The sequence below is a fragment of the Tympanuchus pallidicinctus genome, unplaced genomic scaffold (assembly GCF_026119805.1).
Source record: "Tympanuchus pallidicinctus isolate F22 unplaced genomic scaffold, pur_lepc_1.0 scaffold14, whole genome shotgun sequence".
Classification (NCBI taxonomy): domain Eukaryota; kingdom Metazoa; phylum Chordata; class Aves; order Galliformes; family Phasianidae; genus Tympanuchus; species Tympanuchus pallidicinctus.
In genome coordinates, this window is record NW_026294659.1 from 6,309,200 (window position 1) to 6,327,500 (window position 18,301).

General features: G+C 39.2%; 1 protein-coding gene across 5 annotated transcripts in view; it reads right to left on the reverse strand.

Moving 5' to 3' along the window:
• TAB3 (TGF-beta activated kinase 1 (MAP3K7) binding protein 3) overlaps window positions 1-18,301 on the reverse strand; it is a 44,016-nt gene that overhangs the window by 9,467 nt on the left and 16,248 nt on the right. Inside the window, exons 2-6 of one of the 5 annotated variants that reach the window (XM_052674176.1) lie at window positions 8,197-8,385; window positions 5,548-6,679; window positions 5,230-5,307; window positions 1,982-2,142; window positions 601-694 (exon numbers count right to left, since the gene is read on the reverse strand). In XM_052674176.1, the coding sequence (XP_052530136.1) occupies window positions 601-694; window positions 1,982-2,142; window positions 5,230-5,307; window positions 5,548-6,679; window positions 8,197-8,298 (1,567 nt within the window). In that variant the 5' untranslated portion in view covers window positions 8,299-8,385. Of the gene's footprint in view, window positions 1-600; window positions 695-1,970; window positions 2,143-5,229; window positions 6,680-8,196; window positions 8,386-18,301 lie in introns of all 5 variants that reach the window. The other 4 variants (XM_052674175.1, XM_052674173.1, XR_008204386.1 and 1 more) reach the window with 4 other exon arrangements.

Here is an 18,301-nt window from a genome sequence, read left to right on the forward strand (position 1 = left end):
TACACATCTTTTCACTATTACACTTTATTTCGGCCTTTTCCCCTTTGTCACATATCTTCAGTTTTGTGTTGATTCTACTAATTTTTAGCTCATTCCATACTGAACAATCAACGCCTGTTCAACATTCTGCAATGTTTTAAAAACCTGGGAAATCTCAAATCTTCTGTATGATAGTCTTACTTAAAAAGAGAGGAGGAAAAAAAAAGGAGGTCTGTGCATTTTTGTTCTATTTGACTGTATTTATATCAAGTTTTGTTCACAGAAAGAATTTTAAATACCTAAACAGAATTGCCAACTTCCTGGCGGCCACCAGTATTTCTGATTTGTATCACTTTACCAGAGGTAAAGAAAACAAATTAAGTAAAGAACCTTCACTAAGTAAGGATTATTTTTAGATTCACTCTTGACAAAATCACTGTTTAGTTGGGAATGTAATTAAATTCGGCCAACAGAAAAATTTGCAATTCAAGTTTACCAGGTTACCGGAAAATAAATAAATAAAAATACAAAGTTCTATTTTAATTAAAGAGTCCAAGGATAGCCTTATTTAAATATACACCGCATTTAAATTATGTTTCTCAAAAATTATCAGTTCTGTACCTCTGGACTGAAGGAGGTCAACTTCTTTCAGTGTACAGTCAACATTTATCTGGAGCTGTCTGTTGAGGCTTCTCAATTTGGTCATTTCCTCAGGCTAGGAAGAAATAACCACAGCAATTGTAGGAGAGTCAGCAACTTATCCAATGTATAAATAACATCGCAGTATCTATGTGAACAGCTTTATTGGAAACTGAGTATAGAGAAGGCATTGAACAGAACAACCAAGATTACACCGTCGACCCCTCCCTGCCACTCAATTTTTTTCTTCAAGAAACATTCTTCTACTGGCATTTGAAGAGGTGATAAGAAAAGAAAAACAAACCATCCAATCCAAAGAAAATGAACAATACTAAAATCCATTTGTAAAACACTAGTCTTGTGGACACAAGCCTAAAATAATCACACACCTTACAAAAATCCATATAAAATGATGATTTGCTACATCAGTTTACATCACAAGTATCTGGAAAAGGAGTATCAACTGCAATTCACTTAAACTTCTGATCTTTGACACCCTGGCCAGATTCAATTCTGGGCAGGCTGGGCTTTGGTTTCCCTAACCTCATTTCTGCATACTCAGACAGTGTCTTCTGCCTGCACCATACCCAATAGATACCTCTCTGAATATCCAAGACAGATGAGACATACAGCAGCTACATAGTTCAGCAGCTAACAGCCTGTTACTCAAGCACAGTATGCTTTCCTGCCTATATCTGTCTGCATTGTTTATGAGAGCACAGTGAACAAGACTAAAGCGATTTGGCTAACAACTGCATACACTGAAAGCTATTTTTCAGTCAGATGAGCTCTCTTATCAGAGTCATACAGACGTCTGGGCTACAGCCACTAGTAGTTAGAAGTCACAGAGATAGGAAGAAATAACAGAGGAAAAGAGGAGTGAGGTAGCAGCTATTTCGGTCAACACCACTACTGAACCGTTACTTGGCACATCACGCACATGCCAAATGGGAAATGGAATGTCTAAGAGATGCAGCTACCCAAACAGCAAAATACCTTGATACAGTGAAACACTGTTTAAAAAAGAAAAAACAACCATGAAGCTCTGCTATGTCAAGCTGGATACGGCTCAGACTCTATAATAAACAGATTTGGATGTACACTTCCATAGGTTGTTAAGAAAGTAACTAACTGTTCCATGGCCCAAAAAAGCACACAAACGATTCTCAGAAATTCTGTTGTGAAACCTGAAAAAGCCAGACACACATTTCTTAAATCATCATAATTGGTTTCCTACAAGCCAAGAACTTACAGAAAAATCATTTCCAAATACTGAAGATTTTGGGAGTATCTTATACGCTAGCTTATGAAAGGATAAGAAATAAATTTGTACCTTGAATTAAAATACTAACAAATTGCTTACTGTTGGAATTGCAGTTGTACAGCTAACTCTTCGAAGTCGCCTCTGCATTAGATCATGCTCCATACCATTGACTTCAGCTTTCAGGCGTTCAAGCTCTTCTTTCTCAAGCTTCAGTTCCTTTGCTAATCTCTCCATCCTTGCTCGTTGATGTAATAGCAAGGCTGATTTTTCACATGGAAGAAATAGTAACATTTAAAAAAAAAAAAAACAACTTGGAACACTGAACTTCTAGTTTATATATAATATTCACGAGTGACCTTTCTGGAAAAAAAAAAGATAATGTGATCATAAACATGTAACCAAATACCAGTGTGAAGATGCTTTCATGCCAAATGAACTACAGGTTTGGACAAGATTCTTCCAGAATAAAAATTTGTTTTAGTAAGTTGAAGTTGATTTTACCATTTTGGTCAACGCTTCTTTTTTTGGTCTTTCTCTTCTCAAAAATAGAAAGGCACCTGTACAAGGAGACAGCTTCTCAGGGATGAAACAGCAATCTAGTTATGTTAATACTATACTGACAGAAAACTAAATACCAGATGTAAGATCAGAAAATAACACACACTTCATAGCCAGTGTTCAGCAGTGTCTGACAGAGTAGCCTTAAGACATCAGCCAAATGGCAGTCCTCAATAGCTGATTTTTTTTTTTTTTTTTTTTTTTTACAGATCATACAATATTAGTTTTAAGTATTTTTAGCTTTTTAAAGTGTACAATATTTCTCAATACTACAAGTTCACCACTGCTCAAAGGCAGAACTACAGAATGTCATTAAAAGAGACTAGACATGTGAATCCTGAAGGGGAAACAAAAAAACATAGCTGGGGAAGAGCTCAGGTCCTTCAAAGTCATTAATTCTACAATTTGCTGCCCTTTCATTTCTCTCTGCTGAAATAAACAAGTTTATAATACCTAGAAAATGATATTCATTTTTTGCAGGAAAATATTTCTCAGCATTCCATCATGATGCAAAATTGGCTAAGTTAATTATTGTGATTAGCACTTTCTGATCCATGTATTTTTACCTGAAGAAAGCCTACCAGAACAGAGAAAAATAAGATCAATTTGCTGCCAGTATTCAGACCAGCAGGCTAGTAAAGTAACAATCTTTCAGCAATCTCATTCATTACATAAAGACACCGCAGAATCTGAAAAACACTATTTCATATTATGTACCAGCCAGCATTTGTCCTTTTCTTCACTTCTATCCAAGCAAATTAAAAAAAAAAGTACTTGCATATTAGGGGGAAAAAACCCACAAGAAATAAAAAAATAAAAAATAAGCAATAGTATGGATGCAGCTTACTAGAGGAGGATAAAAAAGCAGAGGCAAAAAACGACAGTACTTTTATCAGATGTCAGTACTCTGCAAAACAACAGCACCTTACTTTTGACTTGTATGGATCCACCATTCAAACAATAAACTAAAACTTGAAGCATAACATCAGATATTTTTATAACACATGCTCCAAAATTACTGAACAAAATCATCATCTCCTTGAAGTCAAATGTATGTTAGTCATTCAAAAGAGAGTTCGAGAGACAACAGATACAAAAACAAAAACAGGTATCAGCTGTATGATTTGCCAATGTTAGAATGAAATCCTGTTTTTCCATGACTTTTCCAATTCAATAGTGATATGCATTTCATAGAGTGGCATTATGCCTTGATACAGCTGATCAAACTTGACTCCTGCTGCAACAGGAGTCTGGGGGAATAGACACCAGAACTGTTCTTTGGTAACTGTTTTCACAATGGTTCATATTCAGAAGGAAATTAAGTCTAGTTCCCTATAGTAAGCTTTCAAGGATAGTCCTCTCTAAGCCTCTTTGTGGTAGCAAAAAGTATAATGTTTATTCTTCTACAGTTTATTTCTATTAAGAGTTCACAGTGCATCAACACCAAACGCTAATGAAAACCTGGCAGTGGCATTACCACAAAAGCAGACAGCCCAAAGAGTACATACCAGCAAATCTCATTGTTTTTACAAAATACAGAAATCTAGACTAAAGCTTCAGAAGTAAAAAACAGATCTCTACATTTCAGAACATTTTTTACCTTCAATTACATGAAGCTACTTACAGTTTTCTTACATAATTGACTGCCTTTAATGAAGTTGCAATAGAAAAATTACCAAAGAAAGCATACAAACTATGATGTACAGAGCTACCAGTGTTTTCTCTAAGTAACACTTCTAATTGGGTCTAACCAGGTACAGGACAGCTCTGCTGACAAGATAAAATAGCTCAACAGGCACAAAGCAAAAAAAAAAAAAACCAAATCAACAACTAAAGTACCGGATTTTATGCATTGCTTCAGATCTCCCAAATTAAGAAGGCTAAAAGGAGCAATATAGGAACAGATTCTTTTTCAAACACAGATTTAGAAACAAAGCATTCTTCAAATATTTGTTGCTGATAATCACTGTGTCATTAACCCAACTGATTGGTTTGAATGCTTGCAGTCTGATTCATTTAATTCCATTTTAAATGTTTCAAATCTCAAAAGCAAGTTACCTTGAGAAAAGTGGCTTTCAGCTAAAGGTTAAGTTTTATTACTGCTTATTTTTAACTACTTTTCTTCAATTCTTTATCTCTATATGGCATTAAAGCTAACTACATTTTGTCCCTATGCAGCAGAATACACATCCTAAAGCCTGTCTGCTTAGCTTTTCTTTGAGATTTCTAAGTGCAAGAAGTTCATCAAAACAATTACATGTCCATTAAAAAAAATGATTTGTTTTGTCCTGAGAAGTAATTTTAATTGCAATTCTTCCTCTTTCATTTCATACTCTTCAACCTAAACCAGATAAATTGGATTAAAATTCCTTACAGAAGTTTGTGTTTCACCTTTTATGATGGACGCAGTACCAAACAAATCTACGTGCTGCAAAATTCTTCAAACAAACAAAAATATAAAAGCTATGTAATAAATAATAAAACTATAACATAGTTTTTCAATGCAGAAGTTACCAACCAGACACGTGGCGTATGTCAGCCATAACATTCTCTTAAGGAAACCTATTTTGTCAAAAGCACAGCAATTTACCAAGCTTCAGAATTTCTTTATGCATCAGATCAATACTTGGTACTATTTTTTAAAAACAGAACATAAGCTGATTATAGATAATTTTTGTTGTGATTTGTGTTTTTCTCTGTATTGGTTCAGTATTTCCCACTTAGTAAGAGGCAAAAATCAAGCTGAAAATGCATTTCACAGAAAACAATGCGCAGAGTAGAACAATTACCTTGAGTGTAAGCATAGTCATCCGATCCAGAACTAGAACTTCTCTGATACTTATGGCTTCCTTTTTCTCCTCCAGATCCTGGGATTACAGAAATAGGCTGAATAGGTTCTGGTGCTGCAGTACGCTCTTCTTGGTCCACTAAATTTAAAAGATTCTCAGTCGGTGCTCGACCTACTGTGATTTTAAAAATAGTTGGGTTTGGCTGAGATACCATTACCCGAGGAGACTGTGTTGGTGCACCTGTAGGTCCAGTTGGTTGAGTGTAGGTAATATATACTGGATTAACACTAAATGGAGGTTTGGGTTGACCCGACATACCTCTAGATGGAGAGCTTGAAGGAGGAGTAGTGGCTGCATACAGTGGGTGCTGGTTTCGTTGAGATGGTTGATTACTTATCGGTGAAGGACTTCTGTTCATTGCAGTCCCAGGTCTTTGTGGTGGTTCAACTGTAATTTCTATTTTATTCATGGAACCTTTGGATAAACTAGGTCCAGCAAAAGGAGGAAGATACGATACAGAGTGACTGCCTTGCTTTTGAAAAGTCTGCGATGCTTGCTGATATGGATGAGGAGGGACATTTGAAGGACTAGGAGGCATAAAAACATGCGAACTCTGATGACTCAGCTGAGGCTGAACCTGGTGTTGAGGAGAGCCAAAGGGAGAGGGGCACTGGGATGCCGGTGGTGATCTAAAGGCTGATTGAGGGATCTGGGGTTGTTTAGGAGAATACTGAGAAGGCTGGTAGTTCTGTTGATGTGGATACACAGGTAGAGGACGGGGAGTATAATGTGGAACTGGGCCCTGTGGCGATGAATGCCACGGTGTATTCTGAGGAGTCTGTCGTCCTGAAGAACTTTGAGATGTTTGTCTAATATAAATAGAGCCAGGAGTCCCATAAAGATTGCTTGGAATCTGTGGAAGAATTTGTAGAGCTCTGGGTACACTCTGTCCAGAGGGGAGGTTTTGTGATACTGTAACAGTAATGGGATTTGTACTGTACCGAGGTATGTGCATAAACGTGGGAGGAGGGCCTTGCATAGCAGACGTGTTCATTCCTGGTTGTATGGAAGATGGCTGTGGAGGTGGCTGTGGAGGAGGAGTAGCTGCATTTCTATTCTGGTCATTCATGAAAAATGGATTGTAATTAGGAGAAGCTGCCACAACAGCGGGAGCAGAATGTGGTTCTTGAACTAAGCAAATCAGCTGTTTACCTGCTGTGCGTTGTGGATCAATATGTCCATCACTTGAACTATGTACCAGTGTACGACCACCATTAAGTTGAGCTCCATCCCCTGCATGATAGCTGGTATGAGGATGAATACCCAGATTAATGTGCAAAAGGCTATTTCTATTCATTCTGGTGTCATCAGGGCTATGGTACTCCATGTATAAGTATTTGTTGCTCTCTTGTGCGAGGGCTCGACAACAGGCATCCAGGTTGTTGTTGTTCTACAAATAAGAGACACTTATTACAATTTAATAGCAAGGAAAAAAAAAAACAAAAACAAAAAAGTGTTCAAAGTTCAACATACATTCAACTGGAGCTGCAATCAAGTCTAATATGGACATAATATTTCATTGTAGGTGACACAGATAAGAATTTTCAAATAAAGATAATACCAACCAGGTCATAGTCTGCAAGTAGTATATAGCCCACAATTACATCTAGCAAAAGACCAGATGCAGTAACACTGCCTACAATATGACACTTAAATATCAAATCAAGTCTAGTTTGGGGGAAGGCAAAGAACAGGAAATGTACAATTAACTGTTTTTAACAACACAACATTAAATTAGACTAAAACTCTGCAAACTCTGGATAGTCCAAACAAGGACACAGATAACATTTTACTGTTTACTTAAGTATATTTCTTAACTTGAAAGTTTAGAACTCCAACATTTTAAGTCAGCTTCTCGAGATAGAATTTAGCACCTTAAAATGAACTACATCAAGCCAGAATTAGTGTTGCTTGAAAGCATACTGGCAATTCCCAAAGGCCCCTTACAATTATGACATAAATTTCAACAGTTTGATGAATTCCAGGCTCAAAGCTAAAAATGGTTTATTCTTTTTAATCAGTGAGGAACCTAAATAACCCTTGTAAGGGCTTGATTTGTTCTGTGGTGCCAGCAATTGAATATACAGACATGAAATCACAAATCAAAGCAAATATAAAATGGAACACCCCCTTCCCCTTCCTGCCCTCTCTACTCATTTTAGCTTCATCTTCTAACCTACAGTGAAGATGACAGTGAAATTCTGTGAAGTTTTGAGTGTCTGAGTAACACAGACATTCAGCATCTATTCAGATGAAAACATACCATTGAATACAACAAGAGAGAACAGTCCTGCTTTTAATTTTTATTACATTCACTGTGTAGATACTTATACTAGCTCCTTTCTCCTCCATGCTAAGCTACCCTGCCAGACTCCAATGGTTGATGGGAATACCCAGATGTATCACACACATTTAAAAACAGAACATTTGGAAATGTAGTAACAATTGGCACCACAGTGTCAAGACAACAGCCTCAAAAAAAAAAAAAGTTAGCTGTTACCATCAGCTCCATGCCATCTGAAAGACTTCATAAAGAGAGGACTTCATCTATGCCATGTAGACAAAAAAACACCTTAAGACTTCTAGATGAACCCAGTTCCTTATCATGGTGCCACTGTGCTAAATCTCCTATTGATGCTAACATCAATAAACACCCTATTAGCCTTATTCCTGTGTGCATACAATCAAGTATCACATAGGCAAGGATGAATAATCAGCAGAAAAATAAAACCATAAATGCAAAGAAAAATGGTAACATCTTTGTGTGTAAAAAATGCAAGAAGCAGAGTCTCCCACCCCTTCAAAATACAACCAGAAGAATGAAAACTGATGCTCTAAGTAGACTAATAGAAAGTTTTCAAACTACAATAATGAACTACACAGACTCTTTAAGACTCTGCATCATACCTGTAGCATGCACTGAGATACCACCCCTTCAGGGATCTCAGGGAAACGTTGTCGGAGATCATGGAGTACCTGCACATCGAGTTGTTGACTGCCCTGAGCCATGCCAGACGGATGATGTTCCAGATTATCAAAAAATGGAAGTCAACAGACTTTCCAATGATTATGATCTTCTGAGGCTTCTGGCATTTTCTATAAGAAAAAAGTATATACGTTTTTAAGCTACTGCAACCATTTTCCTTCCTTTCTCCAGTTGCATGTATAAATAAATGACTAGCACTTTTATAGGTTCAGATATATATAGAGAGAGAACGGCTTAAACATAATGGTAAGAATCATCATTTCTCAAATTCTAATCACTGAACAGTTAGCGCAGGTTTGCCGACATGACATTTCACTGAAATGTGCTGGCTCAGGTCTTTGTACAGTTCCCTTGCAGCACCACACAGACATGGCTTAATTAATCTGACCTGTACAAAACAGAACTGTCACAAATTTATTCCCAGTGAAAATCTGGAGAGGCTGCAGAACATTTGAGGTCACAAAGCATGCATGCCTTTGTTCTTTACAATAGGTCAGAAAAATAAGGCTGAAAAATTAAGTAGCATAATAATCCAAAAATATTTTTTTAGTAATCGGACTTAAACACTTCTACATCGCTACAGATATAAAGAGTTGGGAGCATTTTTTCCAATACACAAAAGGAGTTAAACATAATTCAATAAGTCCTTTTTAGGACTATGATAATCCATTTAAGTTTTTTTGTAAAGCAGTTACTATATTAATTACTAACACAATTAGTGACAAAAGCCAACTTCTTTCTTTTTTAGGATTCTTGTACTGCAGAGCAAAAAGATACCATCTGAACTTCAATACCAAAGGAAGGCAAAAATCATCTGAGTCAGTAAATGCTTTTCTCATTCATGGCTCACCATCACAAAAGCAATCATCAGATAGCTTACAAACATACATCTTCATAGAAACACAGAACGTCAGGTTCAGGGTAAAAATACCTTTTTGGGGGGGGGGAGGGAGGGGTGTGTGTGTGGTATTTTGAATATTCAACACTCACACCTTTCTTTTTTTTCCCCCCAGCTCTTTTGGAATACTACTTCCCTGTATTGAAAAGGAGCAAAACAGCATCAGGAACATGAAATAGAAGCCCACTCCACCATTCAGCTAGTATGTATGTCGACAGCTCTTAGATGACATTATCATTTACTGAACGACACACATGGTTGGGCTGCTGTTATATCCAATCCATCCTAGTATCCAGTGTTACACCTGTTACATCATACATCTCCAATTTGAAAAACAGTGAGATATCTCAATTATCTTGTTGATTTAAGATACACAGCAATAAACGTACACTGTATCATCAGAGCATCATGTCTCTCTTCAAATGCAAAAGCAAGTGGAGCTGAGAGCCAGTGGCTAACATCATGGTGCAGACAATGCAGCTAAGACATGAATGGATACAACAAGCTGCTGCTGAGTCACAAGAGATTAGAAAAGCAATTCTCCAAACCTTCTCCTTCATAGCAAGCACAGACTGGGAACATGCTGAGGTACACTACACTACCAGCCTTGTAATTACCAAAAGTTCACAGAGCAGTTCAAAAGACACAATGAAAGCAAGTCACTTCACCTACAACTTCCAAAAGTAAGTTGAGGATACTCAAATCCTAGCAATGTGAATTTACTTTCAGCCATGTACACAGCAGTTACAACAGCAATGACATCAAAGGATGTTGCAGAACTGGCCCTGCTGTGGTAAGACATAAACGACCTTGGCAGCCAAAAGTAAAACTGGGGATCCTGCAAAGCACCATTCCCATCCTGTACAATTTCACCAATCAGTTTTTAACACATATTATATGATCAAGTTTTATGCACAGGAAGACAGAATCTTAAATCTTTTTCCCTAAAGTTGAGTTGTGTGTCTTATAAGCTGACAAAATGAACTGAAGTCCACAGTTCCGTCAGGCAACTGACGCATCTCCTCTGAAAGAAGGAATGAAGAAAACCCAACATTTCCAGTCCCATTGCACCCCACGACGTGTTCAAAATACATGTAGAAGGAGATCTATATTACTACTGTTATAAACTAAATCACCTAAAATAAAAATAAATGAAACATCACTAACGAGATCCAATTGCAAAATAAATTAGGTATATGCATACAGCGTTACAGTTAAATTACGTGATGGCCAGCACTTCCAATGCAATTGCACTGCACAGCTCCAATATGTGTAGCAATTGAAATCATGACTGAGTGAAATTCCAGAAAAAAGGTTATCTGGGACAGTTTCTCATGCAGGACTCATCAGTTTAAAATGAATTGTTTCAACATTTGGAATAGCAGTCGGGCCTTGAAGAAAACTACATCCAAACCAAAACACAATAGTGAACAAACGAGTTTATAAAAAATTAACCATTTAAAGACATCATGAGAAAACAAGATTAATTACAGTTAGGTAGGTCGATTTTTCCTCTTTTCTGACTTCTAATCAAAGGCAGGCTGACAGTTAAAAATTAGATTTGTTGAATGGCATTTATGTACACTTAACCCAATATTTGTAAATGTAATCTGTTTTTCCTCCTTTTTTCACCACTGTTGCTCAAAGCATCAAAGATAAGATTTGTATACATTCCAAATGCATGAATGCAGTGTGTACTGACTGTAATACATACATGTGTTTTTCTACTTAAGTGTTCATGGTGCACTTCTTTCAAACACCTGCACCAGACTGAGAGGCTCTTAACCAGGTTATAGAAGAGGATTCAGAGAAAGTGAGCAAAGCTGAATGCTGTATTTTACCTGAACGTTGCTAGAACCTGAGTACGGACCATGAAATTTCAGTGGACACAACAGCAAAACACCAAATTCTTGAACTACAGAAGCTTTAGAACAAAATTAATATTAGATTAATATCAGATAAAAAAATAATATTTGATACGGATCGCTATTCAAAAAAAAAAAAGCATACATAACATCTTCAGCATTGTCCAACATCTTTTTATGTTGGACAGAAAGAGAACTGAAAAGATAAAACAGGAACTGATAGAGCAAAATAAGATATCAAATTCTAGAACGAAGTTTCATTAACTTAGATTAGTACAAGAGTTTATTTTTACAGAAAAAGAAAATGGAAGTAAAAAGAAAAATGGGATTATGTTGAAAAGAAAAATATAGTTATCTTTAAATGAAAAACAGCAAAGTTTCACACTCATTTGTAACGACTTCACTAAAATGCACTTTTTTTTTTCAAAGCTATGCTAGATCAACTTTACACAATGAGTTGTGCTAGTTTGAATTATAAAAATCTGAGTGACACTTAAAATCTGTTGTACTTATGCATTTATGTATTGTACTTACATGGCAAGTTCTGGCAGTGTGGGGGCTGCCCAGTTGCCTCTATGAGCAGAGCCCAGAGCCCCTTGTCAGAGCAGAGCCATTCCAGGGGCTCCAACGAGACTCACCACTGTGAGAGCTGAGCCATGAACAACGCTGGGTATGCACTGGGAGAGTAGTAAAGGGAAAAACTGCTGTACAAGAGCAGCTGGGAGAGGAGTAAGAAATGAGAGAGAAGCAGCCCTTCAGGCACCAAGGGCAGTGCAGGCGGTGCTCCAGGCACACAGCAGCAGCTCCCTGTAGAGCAGGAGAGGCACACAGAGGAGAGGCCATCCCCCTGCAGCCCACAGGCACTGTGTGAAACAGATCTCTACATATAGCCATGGAAGAGCCCATGGGGCAGCAGTGGATGAGGCCTGAAGGAGGCACAGCCCATGGATGCCCCCACAGGAGCAGGTCTCTAGCAGGGAACAGTGACCCATCCAGAGCAGCTCAAGGCTGGAGGATCTGCCACCCTTGGGGATCTGTGTGAAGCAGTGCCCAAAGAATGGGCCATGGAGCTGTGCTGGGAGAGCTTCAGCATATCAGAAGCCTAGAGGGGACCAGTTCAGGAAGGATGGCATCCCATGAGAAGGACCTCACATGGAACAGGGGCAGTGTGACCACAGAGGAGCAGCAGAGACAAAACATTATAGACTGACCTGTTCCCCTGACGTGCTCCAGAGAGAGGAGGCAGACAAGGGCGGATGAGAGGAAGAGTGTTTTTAATTCGCTTCTAACTCTCACTGCTATCCATTATTAATTTGCAATGAATTAATCTTCTCCAAGCCAAGTTTGTTTTGCCCATGATGCTAACTGTTGAGTGATCTTCCTGTCCTTACCCCAACCCACAAGCTCCTCCAGTGTATTTTCTCCCCACTCCTGAGGAGTGACAGAGCAGCAGGGTGGGCAGATGGCATGTAGCCCTTCAACTCACCACAGTTTGTTAAATGGAAAGAAGTTCTGAGCATATGTTATGTATCATATTCCCTCTTCTTGAGATGATTTCAACCTGTGAGATAATTTCAAACCATGTTTCTCTGTTAGGTCATGATAAATGAAGAACAGTTCTTGAAATTATTTTTGTTGTTGCATTTTCCTTACATATTTTATTCCATCTTAAAAAGAAAAAAAAAAATGAACCAAACCTGCTCTAATCTGAAATGCCTTTCAGAGGAACTCAGTATTCTTAACCCTAGCACACACGAAAAAATAGGATTCTTACACTTAATCTACATGAAAGTAGTATTACTAAAGTACATGGCAAGCTTCTAGCACATAGAGTGCTTAGGAATAAACAAAATATATATTTAATATAGATAAAAGCATTCAAAACTAGAAACAACAGCTGCTTATAAAAAACATCTACATTCTTGTTTCATGACTATTTCTTTCTAGCTGCCTAAATTCAAGATGTCTGATGTACGGCAATAAACCTACCCAAAAGTCATCCAGGTACTGAACTGTGGAGATCACCTTCAACAGTTTCAGTGCAAAACAGATTTTCTAAATCATCTATCATTTTCCCAACACTGAGAGACTTATTACCATAAACAAAGATATTTAAGGTGCAATAAAGAGATCAACCTACTTTCTAGAAGTTTCTTTATTAAAACCTAAGTCAGAAGAAAGACGGTGAAGACATCCCAGGCAAAAAACTTCCAACATCTTGTAATAGTAAAACATCACCATCTTCAGCACTCAAATTCAGCATTTAGTGCAAGGCATTTTTTTTATTCACAGAATCACAGAATTGCAGGGGTTGGAAGGGACCTCCAGAGATCATGGAGTCCAACCCCCCTGCCAAAGCAGGTTCCCTACAGCAGGTCGCACAGGTAGGCATCCAGGCAGGTCTTGGACATCTCCAGAGAAGGAGACTCCACCACCTCCCTGGGCAGCCTGTTCCAGTGCTCCGTCACCTCACTGCAAAGAAGTTCTTGTGCACATTGGTGCAGAACTTCCTATGCTGCAGTTTCCAGCCGTTTCCCCTTGTCCTGTCTCCACTCACCACTGAAAAGAGTCTGGCCTCGCCATTCTGCCCCCCACACCTCAGATATTTATAGACCTGGATCAGGTCCCCTCTCAGCCTTCTTTTCTCAAGGCTGAACAGACCCAGTTCACTCAGCCTTTCCTCATAGGAGAGATGCTCCAGGCCCTTCACCGTCCTTGCGGCCCTCCGCTGGACTCTTTCCAAGAGATCCCTGTCTTTTTTGTACTGGGGAGCCCAGAACTGGACACAGTACTCCAGGTGAGGCCTTACCAGGGCAGAGTAGAGGGGGAGGATCACCTCCCTCGACCTGCTGGCCACGCTCTTTTTAATGCACCCCAGGATGCCATTGGCCTTTTTGGCCACAAGGGCAGACTGCTGGCTCATGGCCAACCTGTTGTCCACCAGGACACCCAGGTCCCTTTCCGCAGAGCTCCCCTCCAGCAGCTCATCCCCCAACCTGTACTGGTGCATGGAATTATTCCTCCCCAGATGCAACACTCTACACTTGCTTTTGTTAAACCTCATCCAGTTTTTTTCTGCCCAGCTCTCCAGCCTATCCAGGTCTCGCTGAATGGCAACACAGCCTTCAGGCGTGTCAGCCAATCCTCCCAACTTCGTATCATCAGCAAACTTGCTGAGGGTAGCCATTATCCCCTCATCAAGGTCATTGATGAAGATGTTGAACAAGACCGGACCCAGCACCGACCCCTGAGGAACACCGCTGGTTACAGGCCTCCAACCGGACTCTGCACCACCAACAACGACCCTCTGTGCTCTGCCAGTCAGCCAGTTCTCAACCCACCTCACTGTCCACTCATCTATCCCACACTTCCTCAGCTTTGTTAAAAGGATGTCGTGGGGGACAGTATCAAATCCCTTGCTGAAATCAAGGTAGACTACATCCACTGCTCTCCCCCTATCCACCCAGCCAGAGACAACATCATAGAAGGCTACCAGGTTGGTCAAGCATGACCTCCCCCTTGTGAACCAGTGCTGACTACTCCTGATAACCTCCTCTTCTTCCAGTTGTCTGGAGATGACATCCAGCACCAGCTGTTCCATCACCTTTCCAGGGACAGAGGTGAGGCTGACTGGCCTATAATTGCCTGGGTCTTCCGTCTTGCCTTTTTTGAAGACCGGGGTGACGTTGGCTATCTTCCAGTCTTCAGGCACCTCCCCCGTCCTCCAAGACTTCTCAAAGATGACAGAAAGCGGTTCAGCAATCGCCTCTGCCAGCTCCCTCAGCACCCGTGGATGAATCCCATCGGGTCCCATGGATTTGTGAACATTGGTGTTGCCTAGGCGCTCCCAGACCACCTCTTCCCTGACAGAAGGGAGGTCTTCCATTCCCCAGATCCTCTCACTAACCTCCAGGGTCTCAGATTCCTGAGGGGGAGCTTTTTCACTGAAGACAGAAGCAAAGAAGGCATTCAGTATCTCTGCCTTCTCAGCATCCCCCGTTACCAGAACACCCCCGTCACTTAGCAGGGGAGCCACATTCTCCCTAGTCTTCCTTTTACTGTTAATGTACTTGAAAAAACCTTTTTTATTATCCTTTATCCCCTTTGCCAGATTTAATTCCAGGCGGGCTTTAGCCTTCCTTGTCGCATCCCTGCAGACCCTGACAACATTCCTGTATTCTTCCCAAGTAGTCAGACCCTTTTTCCACATTTCATGGGCCTTTTTCTTTCCTTATCCTTTCCTTTCCTTTCTTATCCTTATCTTTCCTTATCCTTTCTTTACTTCCTTTCCTTTCTTTATTATTTGGGAATAAAAAACATGGGCAACTTCCCAGAGACTGCGTTACTAGTAAAGAATTGTAAAGCTTTTATTTGTAGATGCATAACTAAATTGAAAACTCTTCAGTGAATTATACATTTGCTACAGTTTCTTGAGAGAAGTCACCCTACATGTAGAGTACTTACTGGTAGATATCAACTTAGCTTCCAGAATAGCTATAGGCAAATCACTGGACCCCAGAGTCATCTGCAGCTTTGGTTTCCATCCTCTAAGTTTGCCAAGATTTACTGTTTGCGAGGCAGCATGAAAAAGCAGTGAGATCAGTGTCACTGCACTATGCTACAACTCATTCACAACAGCTTTCTGACCACACTGGAATTAGAGAACACGGTTGTGGTGCTGCAAGACAGCTGACTGGCAGCTCAGCTCATAAGGTACACTATAAGCAAGAGGTCAGAACCAAAGAAACTCTGCTTCCAACTCCATCACCCCATGGTCCTCTCAGTATTATTCTGCACAAGCAGTCTTTCTGAAAATGACAAAGGAACAGCTGATCACAGGCGGCCAGCTCTGTACTACTGCCATGATTATACTTTCTTCATCTCTGTTATCCCATTGGTTATGTGATTTCAAAGACTAGAATACTCTCCAGACACTGCATGCCAATAGTAAATCATGAGAAGACAAGAAAGGAATTAGCTCAGCTCACAGATTTAGAAAGCAGTGAATTAGACAATGAATTATTACATCTTGGTTTTTACCTAACAAATTAATGGTGTGAAGAAACAAATGTGGTTTTGGCAAGTGAATTCTACAGCGGTATGCGATCACATCCCTATTCCACTTCTGTATTTCAGTACTCAAGCAGATGCTGAGGTATATAATTACATTGGTGCTTCCAACAATGACATACTGTAGAAAAACTGTCAAGTAACTACAATTTTTTTTTCCCCAATAAGTAACACGTTTTGCATAAGAAAAGACTATAAAGTTTTCAGATCATTCAAACTGAGTTTCTTTACACCAAGGATCAACATTACAAAAATATGTATTTTAACAGCATCCATCCCACACGTACCTACAGTTCAACAGGCATATGTACTCAATTATGGCCTTGTAAACATGCCTGGCATGTGACCCAGCTGCAAATGCAATCACATAATCACACCTCTAATCCTTGAGCAGCCTCCAGAAGTACAGTTATCTTAAAATCAAAAACGTTTGCAGAAGAATATTAAACTGACTATAAATGGTTTAAAGTCATCATACTATACTAGTACTACTACTACTAATAGGAATAATAAAATGAACAATTTCATACGCTAAATTTCCATTTAACTATCCTAATGAACTAAAACAAGTAACCCATCCCACAGCTGTCACCAATCTAGCTGAGCAAGGCAAGTACTCTTATTGTAACGTAATAACTATGAAGATTTACTAGCTTAAATATCTCAAAATCTCAGAAATGAAAAAAACTAAACTATTACAGAACTGCCAAGACAGCATTTTTTCTTGTCCAGGCACAAAGTCACACTGTTAAACCATACTGCATCACAAAAGCCAAGAATTACTTTTCCCCACAATAGTCCACCTAAATTAATTTTTAGGATTACGTATATCTAAGAGTTTCTCTCACGCCTCACAAATCACAATGATCATTAGTAACAGAGATGCTTTTTATTTATAGTGTGAGACACATCACAGCTTTTGGAGTATGTTGCTTCACGGTCTGGAAGCAGAGCTGGAAATAAATATAATGCACAACTTCAAGACATTTCATCAGTTCATAAAGATGTATTAAGCTCAACAAAAGCAAAAGAAAAGTAGTCTGTTTAAAGCTGAGCTCAGCTTGCTGCTGTCATTTGATCTGAAGTGACTAAGTTACTAAAACTACAACTGAGTAGTTTGGCAAGCTGTCTTATGAACATTCATTCACTAGTATAAAAGATCAACAGATTCAAATGCTGGATAACAGGAAGGCAGTGGGAAATACAAAGGAGTTTACAGCAAACTAAAACTAAAAATAGAGCTGACAAATTGCTGACCACTTGGTTTCTTACACTAGGTGAAGTTGCACAAGTTCACCTGCCACTTCTTGGCTCCATTTCCTTGTGCAGTTACACAGGTGTGTCACCTGATGGTCTACAACAGCCATGCATACCAAGATGGAACGTAACTCATTAAAGCAAGCACGACAACAATACTGCTAGCTCACACTGATGAAACGGGAGTGTCAAACAATGAAGACATTCTTTCTGTGCTTCTTTTTTCTTTTGCTTAAATGTAGGCAATGATCAACTGAAAACAATTTTAACAGTTTCTGTAGATGAGGAACACAGAGATGCAACATAGCTTGCCTTCATCGCACAAAGGGCAACATACAATCTCAAGGCAGGAGAAACCAGGATAGAGGAGATACACAACAGTGAGACTACCACGAAATAGGACTAAAGTGTAAGGCATGGGCAAGCAAGTTAACAACATCTGTTGCTACAAAAAAAAGTCAGGAGCTATAATCAATGCAATTTCCTCTTAGATACATCTTGTGCTGCTCTGTGTACTTTGGTATTTGCTTTGCTTTATTATTTGCTCTTTATTATGGTCTGTTATCCTTGTAAACCACCAGATAACACCAGTCCATTTAGATGCTATCTACTGTTCTTCCTCTTCCATCTCCCATACAAGGCATGAAAAAAAAAAAAAAAAAAACACCTGCCATGGTGTCTGCAACAAAGAAACAAAAACAATAGGCACCACATTGCAAGGTGGAAAAGGACTTAGTTTGTACAGAAAAGTATTTCCTGCGAAGATCCGACAGTTTCAAAACAAGTCACAAGTTATTTTATGGCCTTGCTCACAATCAATTTCTGTCCTGTAAGGCAGCATCATTTTCTGACAACTGGAGAACTTACTTGTTCCACTGTTTTGGAAAGAAAAGGAATAAAAAATCTCTCTATATAGAAGTAGAATCTCCACAAAGT